Source organism: Nyctereutes procyonoides, unplaced genomic scaffold (assembly GCF_905146905.1).
Source record: "Nyctereutes procyonoides isolate TBG_1078 unplaced genomic scaffold, NYPRO_anot_genome, whole genome shotgun sequence".
Taxonomy (NCBI): domain Eukaryota; kingdom Metazoa; phylum Chordata; class Mammalia; order Carnivora; family Canidae; genus Nyctereutes; species Nyctereutes procyonoides.
In genome coordinates, this window is record NW_026575141.1 from 19,727,501 (window position 1) to 19,746,451 (window position 18,951).

Consider the following 18,951-nt stretch of genomic DNA (forward strand, 5'->3'; position numbering starts at 1 on the left):
AACTCAGTACCTGGCCCTTCCCGAGAGAGCTGAACTGGCAGCTTCCTTAGGACTGACACAAACACAGGTAATTCCCCGAGAAGCCCAGGTATCCCTGAAATGCTGACCCTGCCTACAGATCGGCAGGAAGCACATCAGGAGGAATTCTGGGCCTAGTCAACTAAGGATGGAAGGAGCTTAATGACAAATGCCTTTGCTTCATTACGCACTTTCCCCGGACAACACAGTTTGGAATAAATGACCTGGTATTCAATGCTGGATTGGATTTGCACATCCTCCCAACCCTCGGCGACCCCCACCCCAGCCCAGTGTCCTTTGGTGACCAAACTCATAAATTGATCGAGTCCTATTCCAGAGCAGAACAGCATGGACGAGAACAAACATGTAGGAGAGAAAGATGTTCAGGGCAGGAGACAGATTAAGACCTATGTTTCTTAAGGATCCATTTGTGGATCCTGGGACATAATAAGGATTTCAATTCATTGACACAATTATGAGATGAAGGAGGGGGGTGGCAAACAGATGGATATAGGCTCCAAGAGGATTTAGTATAGGGACAAAGGTGCAAACTACCCATCACAGGATAGGTGAGGTGGGTTTTTCTGAAGATTGCCCTAAGCTCAAGGTTTAAATCATTCTGGGTGACTGGTTGGTGCAGGCTGAGGTACCTCCCCGGAGTACAGGACTTGGGAGCAATGGCAGAGTTGGAGATCAAAGAGGAATGCTCACCAAATTACAGCAGGTGAAGCCTCAGTTAAGTACAGTTGCCGAAGTTCTCCTGTCCTACTAATTTGAAAGACATATGGGGCATTTTAGACTTCACAGGAAGGGGCTTAAGTAGGTATATTAGGACCCTGGTCATAAAGCCCTACTGCAATCACCTGTGGTTTTTGTCCTTGTCAATTAACTTAGCTGCATGGGGTAGTAGGCCTCATGTGAGGTAGGTGATCTTCAGCATGGGAACTCCAGGGTTTATGAGACTCTTGCTGGAGAGTGATTGTGTGGTGCCTTAGAACAGATGCCCTGTAAGCTCTTCTTTTGGATTCAGCCTGCTTTCTCTTGCTATATAGCCACTGAAAATATTTGGAGTTTGAGATGAATGGATCCTTGTTACTCAGTAACTTGTATTTCTCTTGGAAAAGCAGATTCCTATGGCTAAGGAATTTTAAAGGGAAAAGAAGTGGCACCATAGAATTTCTTTCTTCAAATAAAGTAGATCTGGGACGTTAGCTGAGATACGCTTCCATCCCAGAGTCCTGATTCACATTTAATTTTCAGGAGCCCTATGACTTTTAGCGACCGCACTAACAATCATGTCATGATTACTGACCACAATTTGACTAAGCACCTTACAAAGTAGGGAACTAGGGAGGCACCATCCCTATTCCTTACAGGATTATGAGGATATATTTACTTCAGGAAAAAGATGCTCCATGCACGTGCAATATCTGCAGAGGTATATTCAAGGCATTTGGGTACAAATGTACAGGCTTCCATCTGTTCTCAGTCATTTGCTCACTGTACATGCATAGAGATGCCAGGTTTGGGGGGTAGTAAATACAAAAACAGACTATCAGAAGTGTGTTCAGTTGGCTTTCATCTGAAAAGTTCTCAGTTTAAAAATCCTCCTTTAGACTCTAAACCTGGCTATCTTATTCGCCTTCATTCTTCTTTAAGCTGCTGTTTTAAACCTAGGCTTGCATCCAACTGAAGAAAGAGTTAGAGTGACTTTAGGTATCTAGACCAGATACCTGGTAAATTGGGGCGGGGTGGGAGAAAGGAGGCCAGGAAGAGGTGGAGGAAGGCGGGGACTTGGCGTTTGCGGTTTTGTTTGTTTTGTTTTTTGGATATTGCTCCCAAAGCCTCGAAGAGAGGCACTGGTCCGAGGTTTTCCCGCGCCTAATGCTCGCTGCTGCATTTCGTTCCAGGTGAAGATATGGTTTCAGAACAAACGCTCTAAGTTTAAGAAATTACTGAAGCAGGGCAGTAACCCGCATGAGAGTGACCCTCTCCCGGGCTCAGCGGCCCTGTCGCCGCGCTCACCGGCGCTGCCTCCAGTGTGGGACGTTTCTGCCTCAGCCAAGGGGGTCAGTATGCCCCCCAACAGCTACATGCCCGGCTATTCGCATTGGTACTCCTCTCCACACCAGGACACGATGCAGAGACCACAGATGATGTGAGTTGTCTGAGGGAAATTGATACCCTAGGGAAACGTCTGAACAAGGCAAGGAGGATCCAGGACCTGCTTGCATCTGCCAAACCCAGCCAAAGGGACAGGCTCGGGAGAACTCTTCTGTGTAGCAAGACAGTCTGGGTGCTTGCTCACACTCTTGCTCTCTCTCACTCTCTCTCTGTTTCTCTTCTCTCCTCCTCTCCTTTTCTTTTTTTTCCTTTCCTTTCCTCATCTGCTTTTTCCCTTGAGCAGCCTCAGTAACTGATCTTGCATTTTAGGGAGAGAAAGAGACAGAGACAGAGACAGAGACAGAGACAGACTGGTTTCTGTGCCAGCGCTCCTGAAACCCCTCACTGCAAGACATTTTCCCTTACCCTTTGGGATCCAGGCTCTGAGCCTCCTCTTCTCTTTGGGAGTATCCATCAAAACGACTTTTTTTTAAACAGACATTTCCCCCACCAGAAGAATCTGTGCAAACATGGCAGCGTTTTTACTTGTTTAATGAGCTTAAGACATTACATGATGAAAAAGAAGCATTTCAGGCTCCTGCATTTTTATTTACCAATCCCAGACTGACAAAAAAAAAGAAAAGAAAAAGAAAAAGAAAGGAGAAAGCAAGAAAAAGAAAAAATCCTCACATAACAGCCCTCCTCTAAAGAAAAAGGAAAAATCGGCTGTAAGATTGGAACATTGCCACAAAGGGAACGCTGCATGTGTTATCAAAATGCAATGAACAAGAATGATGATGCTTTTTTTTAAAAACAAAAACAAAAACAAAAAACAACAAAACAAAACCACTCTTTCTCCACCCCACCCCACCCCCAAACCCTGAACTGGAATCAGGAAAGACAGAGGAAACAACCAAAATCACCATTCTATTGCTTTGATACCTTTACTAGGTGAATTGGTGGCATTCACTAAGCTAATAGGGACGTTTATATTGAGAAACATTTCTGTATATATTGTTGAATTTTAGTTGTACATATACTTTGTATGGTTTTGTCTTCTTTCATATATGGAGTAAAAGCCACAAAACGCTGGGAGTGTCCTGTATATTTCTGTGTGTCTCTATCTCACCACCCCCTCCTCCTTCCCTCCCAGTATATTTTCTATCACTCTTAAAAGAATTCCTATTTCCTAATATGGGAAGCCCTATATATAAACATCAAGTGCCTGCAAAAGATGTCAGTTTGCAGCACTAGTCTTTGTCTTAAGTACTTTAATATTAAAGTACTCTCAGCTTCCTTTATGCATTATATTTTTATTATAATTTCTACACATTTATTTATTTTTAAAAAACAACATTAGAATGATCTATCCCCAGGTTAACCTCTAGACATCCAGTAGTTTCCAGTGCTGAAACAGTGTTCTCCTTTTCCTTTCCTCAGCCAAAATAATACAGCTGTATTTGTCTTTGTTTGGAAGCAGTTTTTTTTTTTAACAAGGAGAAAGAATACAAGGAAAAAAAAACAAAGTAAATGCACAATTATAACTACTTAACGTTTTACACCCTTTGCAAGCTAGCTAGGTAGGAAAATGCATGATCCTGGATGAAATACATCCTTCCGATCTTGTGGAAAGCACAGAAATAATGAAAATGAAAAGCCCTTTCGTCATACAAGCAGGAAGCCCCATACTGCGAGAATTAATGGCTACAGACCTGGGCATCCTTCAAATTATGAACCTTGAAACCACTGAGCCATTTATCAGAAGTCAATAGAGATACTCAGAGTGCTCCATATAATGACAGCGACATACAGTCGTGCAAAAGGACAGTCACTATAATTAGACACAAAGCAAAGACTACTTACCAATATACCCGTTCCTTTTTTTGTTGAGCAACTTCCACGCTCAGTCTCAGAATGGTTTAAAACCGATCAGTCTTGTCATTTTCTAGCATTCGCATTGTTACATTAGGAAAAATGTTTTCTTTTCTTTTTTCCCCCTTCCTACTGTGAAACTTTGGGTTCGTAGCTCCCCAGGATCAATTCTGAACAAAGCCTCCAGCTGCAGTGCCATCCAATTTGAAGCAGACATTGGGGACAATTTAAGGTTTTTATCCACAAGAAGGTTTTTTTCCATTCTCTTAAATGCAGCCATAATTAGAGTAATTTTTCATGTAGCCCGCTGATTACAGCGTTTTTACCGTCAAAGATAATTACCTGTAATTTTCTTCCACTTTTAATACTAAAAAGCCATCTTTATTTAGATTCAGGAACAGGAAAGGCGAAACAAAAGAGGGAAATTATTCTGTTATTCATACACAAATTGCAGAGACGTAGGACCTAAAATTGAAAATTAACCAAAATTATAATGCTGAAAAGAATGGAAGAGGCTGCAGAAGTACAGCTGGTAGTAGGGCTTTGCTGAATTATTCAAATTACGTTAGAGAAAAAGCTACCATACATCGAAACCAACACTCATTTTTCTTAAAAAAAAAAAAAATCTACCAGACGCATGCCAAACCACTGTGAGTGCATGGAATTCTGAAACCCAGCAAATGCATTTTAACACATTGGAGGTGTTGTCATGATGCACCTTCAACGATCTCTCTCTCTCTGTCTCTGTCTCTGTCTCTGTCTCTCTCTCTCAAATTGAGTTTAATTAAACAAGGAATTCTGCGAAGGGGGCCTCCCAAGAACTGTCCTGGGAACTGGGCTTCCTCTGGGTCCTCTGAACCTAAAGGGTTAATATTTTCGCTCTTTAGAAAGTATTGACCCCATAGTAAACTGATGAGAGAGGGAGAGGGAGAGAGAGAGAGAGAGAGAGAGAGAGAGAGATTGAGAGAGGAGAGAGACTGGTAGGAGGGGCGTGGGTAAAAGGCATCGCCCAGTTGCGGTGCCTACAACGCCTCCCCACGTTCGAACTTCCCCGGAGTTGGCGTCCTAGAGCCTCGTTCTGACCACATTCTCCAGGTTAAAAAAAAAAAAAAAAAAAGAACGAGAGAACAATAGCTGCGGGGGTGAGGGGAAGGGGGAAATTTCTCCTCGGCGCCAATAAGCATCTCATTATCTTTTGACACAATTTAGTCCAAAGGTTCCCGCCGCCGGAGCAAGGCCTTTCTGTACAGGGGTGAGGGAGCCAAAGACTTCTCAGGCTCCTGCACTTAACATCTCTAGCTGCTTCCAATGTCTACAGGGTCAGGAAACAGCGTCATCTATAGATAGAACAGCACCGCTTCTTGCGAGAGTCTTCTTTGGTGCGTTCCTAAATCGGACTGGTTCCTTGGCTCCACAGCTCGGTTCTGTGTCTCAGCCAATCATGCCCCTCCAACCCCAAGGTCGCAGCGTTCGGCCCCGGGGGCTAGAGCCCTACGAGCCGCATCCCGCCCCTCCCCCCCCGCCCCCCCGCAATCAGCTTGAGGCGCAGGCCTTGCAAAGCAGCCCTGAAGGGCTTCAGAGGCCAGTTATTCCGGAAACTTTCTCCCAAGTGGAGGAAAATGTGAAAGGGACTATACAGTCGAGAGATTCAGACTACACCTGCCGTTGCAAATGTCCGCATACCTGTGATACTAAAGGAGCATTGTGGCGAGCTCCGTTTGCTCTCTCCATGCCCCCAAATTTAAAATCATCCGTACTGGTAAAGACTTTAAATTCGCCTAGGACTAGCTTTGAGTAACAATTTTCAAATAGATGTTAGCTTGGAATCTCCAGCCATCTCCCACCACACCTTACAGAAACCTGGTCTTTTTTGCAGTCTCCAGTCACAAGCTGCACCAAATACATCAACAGCACAGAAAGAAAAAAAAAAAAAGACATATCAAGTTCTTAAGGATCCCAATCTCGCCCGAATCCTTTTACTCACCAGAACGACAACCCTTTTACTGTTAAAGGGGGATAAAAGGTCAGAATTGAAAAATCTATAAAGCAAAGTTGCAGTCTATAATAAATCACAACAGCAACACATATAGCTTGGAAAGTGTGAGAAGAGAAATATGAACTGTGCCTTGAAGTATGGAAGAAATAAAAACTTACCACCAGTGAATATCTCTTAAGCAATGATCAGGGTCTAGAAATCTATACTGAACAGAAGCAGAGGAGAATATTTGTCTGAGTCTCAGGGCAGAAGCTCTTTCTCTATATTCTTGGTTGAGTGAGCACATCCAGGTGTGAAATTGTTTGCACACCCCAGCACCTCTTATATTGCCAGCAAAATTAGCTGTTATTACTGTCACTGTTTAGTGATGGTTAGCGTGATACAAAAAAAAAAAAACTGCTGTAATCAAGACCTGGCGCATCTTTGCAAATTACAGATAATTGTAAACGTCCAGATTATGATAATAGCATCCTAATCCAGCCTGCAATATAATTATTACAGAGTGTTACATCTGAAACTGTCCAGTAGGGCTAATTCAGCCATTATTTAGACCCTATTTTTGCACTGCAAATGGGTTGCTGAGTTGAAAATGTACGATTGTAATTTCACAGGGCACTCAATGAGTAATGGTATAGGAAGAGGAAAATACAAAAGTGAAATGTGAACAGTAGCGATCAAATCAAACCCTGAAGGACAAAAGACTGTTTGATTCATATGGAAAAAGAAGAGCGGGAATTAAGAAAATAGCAAATCAGTGGTCTGAAGCATTACGTGTACAAATCTTCAATATGTGTAGGGCTGATGTGTTTGTAAGGACTGCAGCATGTGCTTCTGCCTGGAGTCTGAAATCTTTCTTTTTCTTTTTCTCTTTTCTTTTCTTATCTTTCCTAAGCCTCCTGTCTTTGTTTTCCCTCTTAGCTAAAGCATTTCCTTACTTAAAAAAGAAAAGTGCCCTTCCCCCAAGCAAAGAACATTTGTCAGTTTCACCATTGTTTCCACCCAGGCTGCCTCAGAGTATGCCTGTCACTTGTTTATGAACATTTGCTTAAATGAATTTGCAATCTCTCTTGTCATCAGAGCAAAATGCCCTGGGTGCTTGTAAGTGTTCCTAAGCTCCATCTCTATTCTCTTTCACAGTGAACAAGTCATTGAGAGTCCTAAAGGATATTAGCAGAAAACGTATTAATTACTGCTAATTAAATAAAGCCGACTGAGAAGCTGTCTTTTCCACTCTGCTAGGCTATTCGCTTTAATCCTATCATTAACTTTTATTAATTAACACCCCCCCTATATAAACTAGTCCAGCTGCTTCTCTATTGCTATAAGTCACTCATGTGTTTCTTTCTGGATTCCAGGAAGTCCAGTATTTTTGATAAAGGACTGTTCCTGCTCCAAACATGGTTGTAAAAGAGCAAGGTCAGTCTCTTTCAAATATGGAAGGACCCTAGAGAAAGAGAGTCAAGAGTTAGAGCAAAAGAGCCTGGAGGGAGGCTAGGGTACTCTACTGGTCCAGAGTGAAAATGAACCCTGGGTTCTACCTATTGCTTCAGGAGGGTGAGCCCTGCCCTGGCTAAAACTTCAAGTCTAATTCTAGTTCCTGGGGTGGGGTGGGGGTGGGGGAGGGGGGGAGGTTCTGGTCAGATACCTAAAACTCTTATATCCCCAGGACCTCAATTTTCCACCGCAACTACAGAGAACTTGCTGGGCATCTTTTCCAGGCTCTAGAATGGTATGTGATGATGTTCCCTCTTCCCATCACCTCACAGAGCTGGGAGCTGCCCAACCAGAGCCATCCTGCGAGGTGGTAAGCAGGCTTCCTAGCTCCTATGAATTTAAGGGCAATAATGAAATGTTCCCTGTTTAGTGATCCCTGTTTGTAGATGAAAGTTGAGTCCATATCCTACCTCTTCTTCTACCCCTATATCCCACCTAGCAAGTGGCAAGTGGCAGAAACAATCCTTGGTTGACAATAAGCTTCCAGTGGCAGATTTCTGTCTTCTCACCTTTGCAAGAAAAAAAGAATGTTGTTTTGTTTTGTTTTTAGACGTAGCTTGGGTACTGTTTATTGCCCTTCACCCCCACCCACTTCTTAAAATATATATATATACTTGGTTGTATGGTGGAGGTAGAATCATTACTGAAATTTGGAGGGTGTGTGTGTATATGTGCGTATATGTGTGCAGAATGAAGCCATTTTCCCCCTTTCCTGTGGGAAAGGTCGTAATGTGTGGTATTTCACGGTTTTATATAAATCTTGGTTTAGGATGTGGAACAGACTCAATAATACATGCACTTTTGGCAGAGACTCCTACGGACCCCCATAAATCAGAAGTAAATACGCAGTCCCAGCGAACAAAAGAATAGAAACATTAATTGCTGCAAAACAAGACTCTCATCCCCTTTAAAGACAGATTCATGTGAATTCCCCTGGTTCCTATCTTCACTGTTAGAGCTCGACCTATAAAACAGGTTATTGCATTTCAGCTGGCAACCCCGGATGATTGAAAGGGGAGGCTCCCCCCCCCCGCCTCTCTGCAGTAGATACAATGTATACTTTCTGCACTGTACAACAGGGAAACCTAAAGCTTGTCAGATGCAAAAGAAAACGCGGGGGAGGGGGGCGTGGGGGGCGGCAGTGCTGCGTAGAAAAATATTTAGCCAATCCCACATGTGCTACCGCTGTTGGGGCTGTTTTCGAGGCCCAGAGTTCGCTGTAAGTCTGAAAAAACCAAGTACAGTAAGCAAGGACCGCAGGCAACCTGGGACCGAGAGCGGAGGGCGGCAGCGAGCCGCAGCGCCCCCTCCCCACCCTCACGCGAGGCGGAAGCCTCCACCCAGCCGCTGTGGGAGGGGGTGCTCAAGGGGGGTTGGAGAGGGGTGACCGCAGGCGGATCCGCCGTCGTGGCGCGCTTCCCAGAGGTGCCGGAGGGCGTCTGTCCTCAGGGCGTGCCTCTGGCGAGGGCTGGAGAGCTCCGGGTTGGCGAGGGCCCAGTGGCCAGTGGGAGGCGCGCGATCCAAGGGCTTCGGGGATGAGGCGGGGAGGGCGGCGGTTGGGGAGCCCTAAAGGTCCTCTCCTCGGATAAAAGGGAGCGCTGATGGAGGGCGGGGGGTCAGGGGGCCACGTTCCAGGAGGCAGCCCGGGCGGGGGCGTTCAGGAGACCCGCTGGTGTCAGGCCCGAGTGAGCTGTTGGGCGCGTCGGGAGGAGGCGGGCACCGCCGGGCCTTGGCGCGCTGTGGGCGACTCCCGGGACGGCGCGGCCGGGACGCCGCGAGCCGTGGGGCGTCCGGTGGGATCAAAGGAGCCAGAGGAGGCCAGCCGGCGCGTCTGGGATTGTGGGATAAGGGGCGGGAGAGAGAGGATTGGCTTGGGCGGGGAGATCCCGGCCTGGCCGCCGTCCCCAGGAGGGGGTGTGTGCGTGTGTTGGGTGTGCGGGTCAACACGCTCCTGCCCGAGGCGAGACCTGGGTGGATCCGAGTGTGGGTTGACGGGCTCTCGGTGGGTGCCCCAACGGGAGGGAGGAAGGGAGAAGGAGAGGGAGAGAGAGAGAGATGAAGGGCAGCGAGGTCTGCGGGTTCCTCTGTGTGTGTCTTAGGCTCTGTGGCTCAGCACTGGAGGCGCCTGGCACCCACAGGAATGCGGCTTCTCTCAGCTCCCCAGGCCGCCCCCTGTTCCACAAGGAGGTGGCCGCCAGGAAAAAGGGGGAAAAAAGGGCAGAAATCCGCCTAACCCAGTGCGAGCTTCAAACAAAGACCAATTTATCTGATGTTTTACGGGAGGGCCCAGGAGGCGGGCAGGGCACCTAGGAATCGCCCTGGCCCTGCCGGCCTGTCCCGGACCTCATGCGCTTGGTGGGGAGGTCCGAAACGAGGGGTAGAGGCCTGGGAGTAAGGTAGGGATGGTGAAGAGGCCCACGGTAAAGAAAAATTAAATCTGGGGTGGGCTTACTGTCTCGGGAGCACGGGATGGAAAGCTAGGCAAGGGGGACCGGTGGGGGCAAACAGAGCCCGGGCTGAGTGGTGTCAGGCTGACTGCAGGTTTGCCGGGGTGGGGGTGGGGGTGGGAGTACAAGTTTATATTAGATACAGGAATAAACAATGAACAGAAAGAGGGAAGGTGGGAGGAAGGGCAAGGGAGAGAAACATCACACAGATATTTTTAGACTTTGCTGAAGATCTGTTATTTTTGCATCCTTGGGCGCGGGACTGCAGGGAGTTAAATTCCCCTGAGAGAATCCCCATGGTGCCAGGGAAAACCCGCTGTAGAACGGTTTGCCAGAATATTTTTGTCCATGGCTCTCAGACCAAGTTTAAAAAAAAAAAAAACCGCGCGAGAGAAGAGACCATTGCGAGTGGAAGAAGTGAGGTTAGCACAAGCAAAGGAATCCTGAAACCAAGTCTGTCCGAGCGGCGTTATGCCTGCCGGCGGCGTCCCCGGGAGACCAGTGTCCTTAACGACGAGCAGCGTCAAGGCTGGGGGTGGAAGGGTGGTCCTGAAAGAAGAGCTTCTCTCTTCTTTCCCGGTAAAAATCCGAGCTCTCCCTTCCCTCGGCTTGACCGCGCGTCCGGTGACTGGGGACGGTAGAGAAGGGATCCCCTTTTCAAAGCCAGGACTGGAGGTGGGGAGATGACAGGGATGGCTGGAAAAAAATATCTGCCCTCCCCGGGTGCGGCAAAGGAAAGAGCACGATCCAAGCACGTTCCTCCCACTCTCAGGCAGCCAGTGAATGGGAAATGTTAAAGGTGTGCGGTGGGTGCGCCCCGCTGGCCTCCCCAAACGCGCACCGCGGGGCGCAGGGGAATGCTGGCGCTCCCGGACCGCCGGCGCAGGGTGGCTCCAAGCCGGATTCCCCAGATTAAGGCGCTGGCTTCGGTGTAAAGGAAACTTCCCCCAAATCTTCACCAGCGCAGAAAGAAAAGCAGGAAGTAGATCCCTCCACCTCTTCCCCCCACGGCCCTCTCATTCTCTACCCGCGCAGAAAACAGAGTGTGGGTTCGTACGGCTTGCCCCAGAGCGCGTCCCCACCCGGAACTTCCTGCGAGAAAGGAGGGCTGGAGGAGGATGGAGACGAGGAAAGCTGCGAGCCGAGAAGCTGGCGCTTTGGGGGTGGGCGAGGAGGAGGGGTCCACAGCCCGGGCCGCGACCGTGCGCTGCCCCGGGGGCCTGGCAGGTTGCGCCCAAGGACTGGAGAAATCCACACCGCCCCCCCCAACACAGAACCCCAGGCCCAAGCCTGAAAGGAAAGGAATTGGGGAGATGGGGAGGAGGGGAGAGGGAGAGGGAGAGAGGAGAAAGAACGAATACACTGGTAAATTCCCCTCCGGGCATGCAGCGTGCCTTTTCAGGTCTAGTTTCCCAACCCTGGAAGAACCTCCTCAGAAATCCTCAGATGACAGGATGTAATTTTTTATGTGCTAATCTCCAATCCCACCCCCCGTCTTTAAGAAGACTCTTTTGTCACATTTATTGCTGCTGACTTCCTAGCTGTAAAATATATCTTACGCATCTTGTAATTTCCAACATAGGATTTCCCTTGGTGTCCTAAGGTAAGAGTCAGGCGCTCTAAACGACAATCAAAGAGATGCCCACAAGTCAGGCCGCAGAGCACAACTCTGGTCCAGGCTGTAGCTCTGGTCACAGTGTTGATAGCTTACGTGCAGGGATGCAGGGTGAAAGGAGGGGACAGAGCCAAGGTTGCTGCAGTACTTCCTCTCTGCCTCCAAGAAAGGAGAGATCCCTACAAACAAATTCAATTCCCATCCTCTGAAACCACTTTGCCACTGTTTTAGGTAAAAGCAAGACAGAAAGTCTTCTTCCCTGAAAAGACCAGAGTGGTAAAGAGGATGGAGAGAAAAAAACATATATATATATATATATATATATATATATATATATATATATATATCAGTAGATACATATATATGTGTGTGTATGTGTATATATATATATATATATATATATATATATATCTCACAAGATGAAATCAAAACTGAGCCAAAATGCTTTCATTGCTTTCCTCCACCCCACAATCCCCTCTTGGCAAAAAAAAAAAAAAAAAAAAAAAAAAAGTCCCCCACCCACCCACCCATCATGTCCTGTTTGCCCTACTGATTTAGGTTTATCATTGTCATTATCGCAAGTCCTGTGATCCTTTTCTCCCTCTGAAAGAGCTCAAATAAATTTGTAATCATATACCAAGGAGTCGGAAACACTACCGTTTGCCATGCTGCAAATATTTCAGATAAAAAAAATGTAATAGGAAGGAAAATTTCTTCATCTTTTTCTTTCTCCTCCTCCTCCTTTTCTTCTTCTTTTTCTTCTTCTTCTCCTCCTTCTCATCTCTGGAAGCGCCCATTTGAAGGGAGTGTAATTTGTCTAATTGCTCTGCCAATACACAGGCTGTTTGGGGGGTGGGGATTGTCCATGATAATTGCTTTGAGCTTAGAATTTGGAATGATTATTGATAGATTTCTGCTGCTTTTTTACTCACACACAGGGTGGGATGACTGGGTTTAGATTCCACCATTACTTTCTACCTGAAACAATCTGGGGTTAAACTTAAAATTATCTAAATGTTTTTGTGGTTAGGCCAAAAAAAAATAAAACCCCTAAATATATATTTTATGGCAATACTATAAACAGGCCACATATGTATATAGACACATAAAGTACAGCATCCAACATAAACACGTGTACAGTTTTGCATCCATGCAGCCCCAAATTTCTGTTTTCCTTTTTGCCTTATTGGATCTCTACAGAGCTTGTCTTCCTTTAATTGCCTGCATAAAACGTCAGTAGCCCATTGTAAGGAGGTCAAAAGGAGTGGGTTTTTTTTTAGAAACATTCGGCTTTCATGGTCGAAATAATTTTATTTATCCAGAATATACAGTTTAATTCCTCTATCTACACTTATTTACATGGTTAAAATAACATTGAAAAAAGTCTTTTGAAAAGTTGAGGTCATAGATTTCAAGGCACCATTGATAGTGTCCACAGTTGCGCAAAAAAGTTTGTCTGTAAAAAAAGGGGGGACGGGGTCCTTTGAAATGCAATAACTTACATGCAAAAAAGCTTTACACATGAAATCTTTTTTGTTTCCGTTTTCCAAACTTCCCCAAATGAATTCCTTTCTTTATGATTTTCTAAAACAGCAAAACACAGCAGTCCCAAAAAAGAGAGCAAGAGAAAGCCGCCTGTCTAATAGAGTGTCCCGGAGGCCAGCGCCAGCGGGTGCTGTAAGGAGCCGGGCGGCGGCAGGTGGGAATTGATTGAGCTGGCTGCGCTCGGGTACCAGGAAGCCGAGTTCTCCAGGTAGCTGGACGCGGGGGACTGGTTGGAGGTCGGAGGGTGGGCATGAGGGTGGTGGCTGAGCGAGCGGGACGAGCCCTGGGGCTCCCACACCGCCGGAGATTGCGGCGAGTTACACGCCATAGGGTCGCTGGAGCTGGGGCTGTGCTCCGGGGGCATCTCCCCGTTTTTCATGATCTTCTTGATCTTGGATCTTTTGTTCTGAAACCAGATTTTCACCTGGGTGGGGGAACAAAGGCACACGTTACCGGGTCACTCAGTGGCCGCCCGCGCCTTCCCCAGAGCGGCGACTGGAGGCATCTCGGGTCCCCAGGTGGCCCGGACCTGGCGTCTCCCCGCAGCTCGCGGCCTAGGGTCAGCGGCCGGGCCTGAGGCCAAGCCGGTTTCAGGGGCCCCAGTGGACACCCTGCCCGGAAAGGCGCTCACCGGCCGCCGCGAGGGCAGGGCTCAGGAGGCTTCAGTTTTTGTTTGGGCTGGGGGAGGAGGGCGCGAGTGTCCGGGGCGGCGTGCACCCACGTCTAGGCCTGAGCAGGGCGCACGAAAAGCGGCGCAGCGAAAGTCTCCAAAACAATGGCCCGAGAGCCGCGCGCGAGGGCTTGGGGCTGGCGGTGCGCGCGCCGGTGTAGAGGGAAAGAGCCGTGTCCCAGCCTCCCGCCCAACACCCTGCACTCCCCCTGAGCTTCCAAAGGTCAGAATGCGCCTGCAGCTCTGGGCGGCGATTCGAGCATTCTTTATTTTTTTACAGGCCCCGGCAGGGCCGGGGAGGGACAAACCCAGGGAAGATTTCCCCGCACAACAGCGCCCCCGCTCCCCCCACCCCACCGCCCCCTTTGCGACCCTCAGACTGCTACGGCCTAAAGCTCCGCAGCAGTGGGGCGTGACCTTCAGCTTTCCAGCCGGAGGCGACCTCCGCGGCCCGAGATCCCCGGGAGGCCGCCCGCCGGGCCCTGCTCTCCCAGAGAGGCTCTGCATTGCGCAGAGAACCAATTTCTCCAGGCTTCCAGAGTGTCCTGGAAATGACCCCCCCACAAACACATACACACTTGTTTCCAATCTAGGAAGTTGGCCCCTTGCCCTGGAGGCCCGAAGCGGGGGTGAACGGCGTCTCCACCCCATCCCCACTGTCGCACGGCGGCGACACCCAGCCTGACTCATGGAGGTAAGGGCGCGGGGTCCGTGTCTTTCTGTCTGTGAGTTTCTCGCGGGCGCTATCCAATCGGTTCCAGCCGGTCGGGACCGAACCGCGCTGCCCGGCCAGCCTTGCAGCCCAGGCGGGGCTCCGGCCCGACCGCTGCCGGATTTACCTGTGTTTGCGTCAGTCCCAGCGAGGCGGCCAGCTCGGCGCGTTCAGGCAGGGCGAGGTACTGAGTCTTCTGAAACCTTCTCTGCAACGCGGCCAGCTGAAAGCTGGAATAAATAGTCCTGGGTTTACGAACTTTCTTTGGTTTGCCATTCACCATCCTCACCTCGGGCTCGGCCACTTCTTTCTCTAAATAATCAGAATAGACTCGGTTAGAGTTTGTCCGCAGTGTTTCTTTTGCAGAACCCTCGGGTACGTCCTTGAGTTTTGTTTTCTTTTTGACCCACGCAGTCTTTCCCCATATCACCTCCTTTGCTTAACAAGACCCAGAGAAATATGCCTCTCCCTCAAGTCATGGAAAAGCCAGGTAGTTTGGTTAATTCCCTACTCAGCTCATTCAGGTTCTTGTGGGCTTGTGCAAAGCTCTTTGTATAGCGCAGCTCCCTTCTTGGCGTCTGGGATTTAGCCCTTGCCCCAGTTATTGCTTCACCCTGACATGTTTTTACGCCCACCCTGTGCTCACCCCCGTTTCTGGGGCGAGCTTGGCCAGCGCCTCACGGGGCTTCAAGAGGGAGGCCCTGGGCTGAGACATCTCCCCCCCACCCCCCCACCCCCGCCCGCCCCCACCGTCGGCGTCTGTTAGGGCGCCCGCAGAGACCAGACGCATGGGCAGGGAAGACGCTAACCGAGGTCTCCAAAGTTCAAAGACCCACAAGCAAAACTATGCTCCTTCAATTCAGCAGCAAGAGGTCCAGGCCGCTGCAGACAAAGGGCCGATTATGCAGCCCCCATAATCTCCCTGCAGATCTGCGAGGGCACAGATGTGTCTGGTTTCTTTTACAAATAGACTTAATAAGTTCTTGGCCAAAAGAAAAAAAAATCTTTCACTTATGCGCGAAATACAGAGACATTGAAAGGAACGAAGACCCCCCACCCCTGGGTTCTCTTTTAAAATTTAGCCAGAGTCACACGTCGGAAAGGATGCGATGGTAAGTCGTTTTCGTAGGAAAGGGGCGGCAGGTTATTAGGGCGAATTTCTCAAAGTCGTGAATACAGAGGGGGGGAGAAAAGGCTTTCTGGATGAGTGTTTTACAAACATACCCCCGGGCCCCAAAACCCCTTTCTGAAAAGCACCACCTTATCAAAAGTACACATCTCAGGAAGGGGTGGAGAACCTCTCCACGGTGTGTGCGTGCGTGTGGCAAGCTCCTAGGAGAGGAAGGGTGGAGAATGAGGGCTGTGGTCTCGATTCTGCCAAAGAAGGGGATGCTAATATTAGCAGGATTATTAATGTGCTAGTGGGAAGAGATCAAACCTGACCAGCAAAACCTCTCCAAGGAGACCTCATGCCTCTCTTTTACCGCCCAGGCTCACTAACCCTCTTAAACTCTCCAACTAAGTTTCAAGGAGGGAGGAAAGAGAGGAGGTGGGGGAAGAGGAAGACAAATTTTAGGCACCTCTCGGCAACCCTCCTCCACCCTTAAATGGCTTTTTGTTTTTGGAAGTGTCCTGGATAAACCGCAAGGCTGTTCTTCCTCTGGCGGGCTACAGCTCCCCAGCACGCCCCCCCCCAACCCCGCGGGCCTGGGGACACCGACACCAGGCTGGCTCGTGGCTGCTCTCAGACTAATCCCGACTGAGTCTTTGAGGCAGCCTTCCACTCCCACTCGCACCAGCAGAGCAGCTCACCGAAATCTCCAACAACCAACCTCCCCTTTATTACGCAAATGCCACTCAGGCTGCTTGATTCTTTCTTCTCTCCACCCCTACCCCGTTTCCAGCCCGGTTGGCTTTCAGACCAGGCAAGTTGGGAATCCAGAGACTTGAGGGCCCCCACCCCCCCCAGGTGCCGGAGGGGAGGATTTTTCTAAGAATCCCTAAAACGCTGGCCCTAGAGAACCTCTCTGTTGCAGGGTCCAGCCCCCCTCTCTTCCGCCGGGCGCGCCCCCCCTGCGGCGGTGGGCGCGGGCCCCCAATCTCCCGCCGCGCCTCGCCCCTCCAGAAGCCCGGCTCCCCCGGGCCTGCCCCCAGCCCGCGCCCCCCCTACCTGGCTGGCTGGCGGCGCTCGGGACGCGGTTGTAGGCGCCGCCGTACTGGTGGTAGGGGCTGGCGTAGCTGTAGTCGGCGTAAGCCTTGGCGGGGTAGCTGCCGGCGGAGCCGTTCACGCCGTGGTACTGGTACTGGTAGGGGTTGAGCGCTTTGCCGTAGGAAGCCGAGGTCGGAGAGCAGTAGCCGTGTGGGGCTCCCCCCGTGGGACTGTAGTAGTCGGAATCGGTGGCCGAGGACTCGGGCAAAGTTGGGGATTCCTGAGACGGATGGTGCATGGCTGCGGACGTCTGAAACGGAGCTTGGAAGTCGCCGGATCGGATGCTGGGGACCCTTCTGTCAAACACCCCTGTCATCGCTCACAGGCGGCGGCTGTCCCGGCTGCTGTGGCGGCGGCGGCTGCCCGAGGTGGCTGTGGGGCTGCTCTGGTCTAAGCAGACATGGCTGTGGGAGCGAGGGAGGAGGAGGAAGAGGAGGAGGAGGAGAGAAGGCGGCGGCGGCGGCGGCGGCGGCGGCGGCGGCGAGGAGGAGGCTGGGAGTCGTGGAGGCTGTGTCTCGGGCGGGCTGACTGATGGCAGAGGCGCAGCACAGCCTTGGTTAAATCCTTAATTGCGCGCTTACGCACAGCGGGGTGGATCGGGTTCCATTGGCCAGGGCCTCGGGAGCAGCAGCAACACCCTAACTCGTCCAACTAGTTTTAGCACAACAAAGCATTGCTTAAAAGAGAGAGAGAGAGAGAGAGAGAGAGAGAGAGAGAGAGAGAGAGAGAGAGAGAAAGGAGGTGGGGGGGAGTGTGTGTGTGTGTGTGTGTGTGCGCGCGCGCGCGCGTGTGTGTTGTTGTTGCTTGTTGGGGGAGGGGGTCTCAGTCAATCTGTTTTCAGTGAATACCAAAGACAACGCAGAAGCCCCAACACCCAGCTCAGTCAAGTCTGGAGACAATGTGCTCCAATCATCGGCCTCAGAAAGTGCACATATTTGGGGGGTGAGGCGGGCGAAGGTCTTTCCTGGTTCCCCACCTTCCTACTCCTTTGGTTTGCAGGGGTGGAGGGAGGGGGAGAACTGAACACTGATATTGAAATGAGGAACCGAAGCGCAGGGAATAGAGGTGAGGGTGGGGGAGCCGGGATGTAGGACCCAAGGCAAAAAGGGACTGAGAACAATATTCCTAGTGGGGTGCTGAGAGCCAAGTTATAACTTACCAATGTTGAAAATTTGTGATTTGGGGAATGACACAAATTTGCAGCAAGCACTTCTTTAGCCCGAGAGAGGAGTACTTCTCCGACAAGGGCCGGCTAAGGATGCTCCAGAATGCACGCTGCCCATTCAGCTGTTAATGGCAGAAAGTTCCTGCAACCCTAAATCGCTACAATCACTTAAAAATATCATTGTCATAAGCACAAATAACTTAACGATGCCCAAATTGCTGTTCCCCAAGAGGAGCAGGCAACCCCACATTTTGTTCACTATTCTTGTCTGTGGATACCATTGGAATGGAAAGGTCCATAACTGTGTTCAGTGGCCAAATACTCCTGCAGCAGTGAATGGTTCATTTACAATCTGTTGTTCCTCCAGGTTGGACTGGGGAAACCCTAAGAAGACTAGGAAGGAAACAGGGGCAGAAGCTCTTTGGGGGAAGATGCAGGAAGCCCATGAATCAGCCCACGGATCACCCCTCCTAACTCCATAGACATGGCACCCAAGGGCCAGACTTTCCACTTCTCAAGTCCCAGTTTCTGTATCCTCCTTCCCTTTATTTCCTGCAGCGAACACACCTTAGCTCATATGCAAAGGGAATAAAGGCTCAGTGATCAAACACTTAGTACTCGAGGTCCAGAGTTTGCTTTTCATGTCACTCTTGCTGTAGTGGTGATCCAGCTGAGAATTTAGAAATTTAACATAAGTCTAGCTACCACCCCCTTTCCACTCCCATCGAATAGGCAACTTCAGGAGCTGGATCCTGATTTGGGCCCTACCAGCAGCTACTTCCAGGGAATATGAGATCCTGAACCTGGTATTTCCATCCAGCAACTAGGGTGGACTGGTCTGGCCTCTCATTCCTTCACTCACCCACTCTGGATCAAAGAAAGTGTCTACATAGTTATGTCTACTGCTAGGTTAGCCATGGAGCTACTCTGACTCAAAACAGGACAGCAGGGAGAGGCGAGGGATCTGGAACTCAGAGCAGGATGCCAGCCTGTCTGTGGAACTGCAAATCAGAGTAGCCACACCTACACCAACTCCCTGCCCCTGCAGTCTGGGTGCGGTAAAGCCTTCACTATTGCCGCATTGCCCTTTAGAGACCATCTCAGG

At 49.7% G+C, this 18,951-nt stretch overlaps 2 protein-coding genes across 2 annotated transcripts in view; one reads left to right on the top strand and one right to left on the bottom strand.

Annotated features, from left to right (window-relative positions):
- Positions 1 to 2,180, top strand: part of DLX6 (distal-less homeobox 6) — a 4,035-nt gene extending 1,855 nt beyond the window's left edge. The window contains exons 2-3 of the mRNA XM_055307593.1: positions 1 to 67; positions 1,929 to 2,180. The exon at positions 1 to 67 is cut by the window's left edge and continues 127 nt beyond it. Coding sequence (XP_055163568.1) covers positions 1 to 67; positions 1,929 to 2,180 — 319 coding nt within the window. The remainder of the gene's footprint in view (positions 68 to 1,928) is intronic.
- A 10,656-nt stretch (positions 2,181 to 12,836) lies between these two features.
- On the bottom strand, positions 12,837 to 17,166 carry DLX5 (distal-less homeobox 5). The gene is made up of 3 exons (XM_055307510.1): positions 16,643 to 17,166; positions 14,600 to 14,784; positions 12,837 to 13,514 (listed from the first exon to the last, which is right to left on the bottom strand). The coding sequence occupies exons 1-3, from the start codon at positions 16,995 to 16,997 to the stop codon at positions 13,185 to 13,187; spliced, it is 870 nt and encodes a 289-aa protein (XP_055163485.1). The 5' UTR covers positions 16,998 to 17,166; the 3' UTR covers positions 12,837 to 13,184.
- Positions 17,167 to 18,951: the final 1,785 nt, after the last annotated feature.

Excerpts from the sequence above, each read along its gene's own strand:
- DLX5 (XM_055307510.1), bottom strand. The coding sequence starts at position 16,997 with ATGACAGGGGTGTTTGACAGAAGGGTCCCCAGCATCCGATCCGGCGAC. Across the intron at positions 14,785-16,642 it reads GAGCGCCGCCAGCCAGCCAG|AGAAAGAAGTGGCCGAGCCC; the intron begins GTAGGGGGGGCG and ends CTGATTATTTAG. Across the intron at positions 13,515-14,599 it reads TGGGACTGACGCAAACACAG|GTGAAAATCTGGTTTCAGAA; the intron begins GTAAATCCGGCA and ends TCCCCCACCCAG.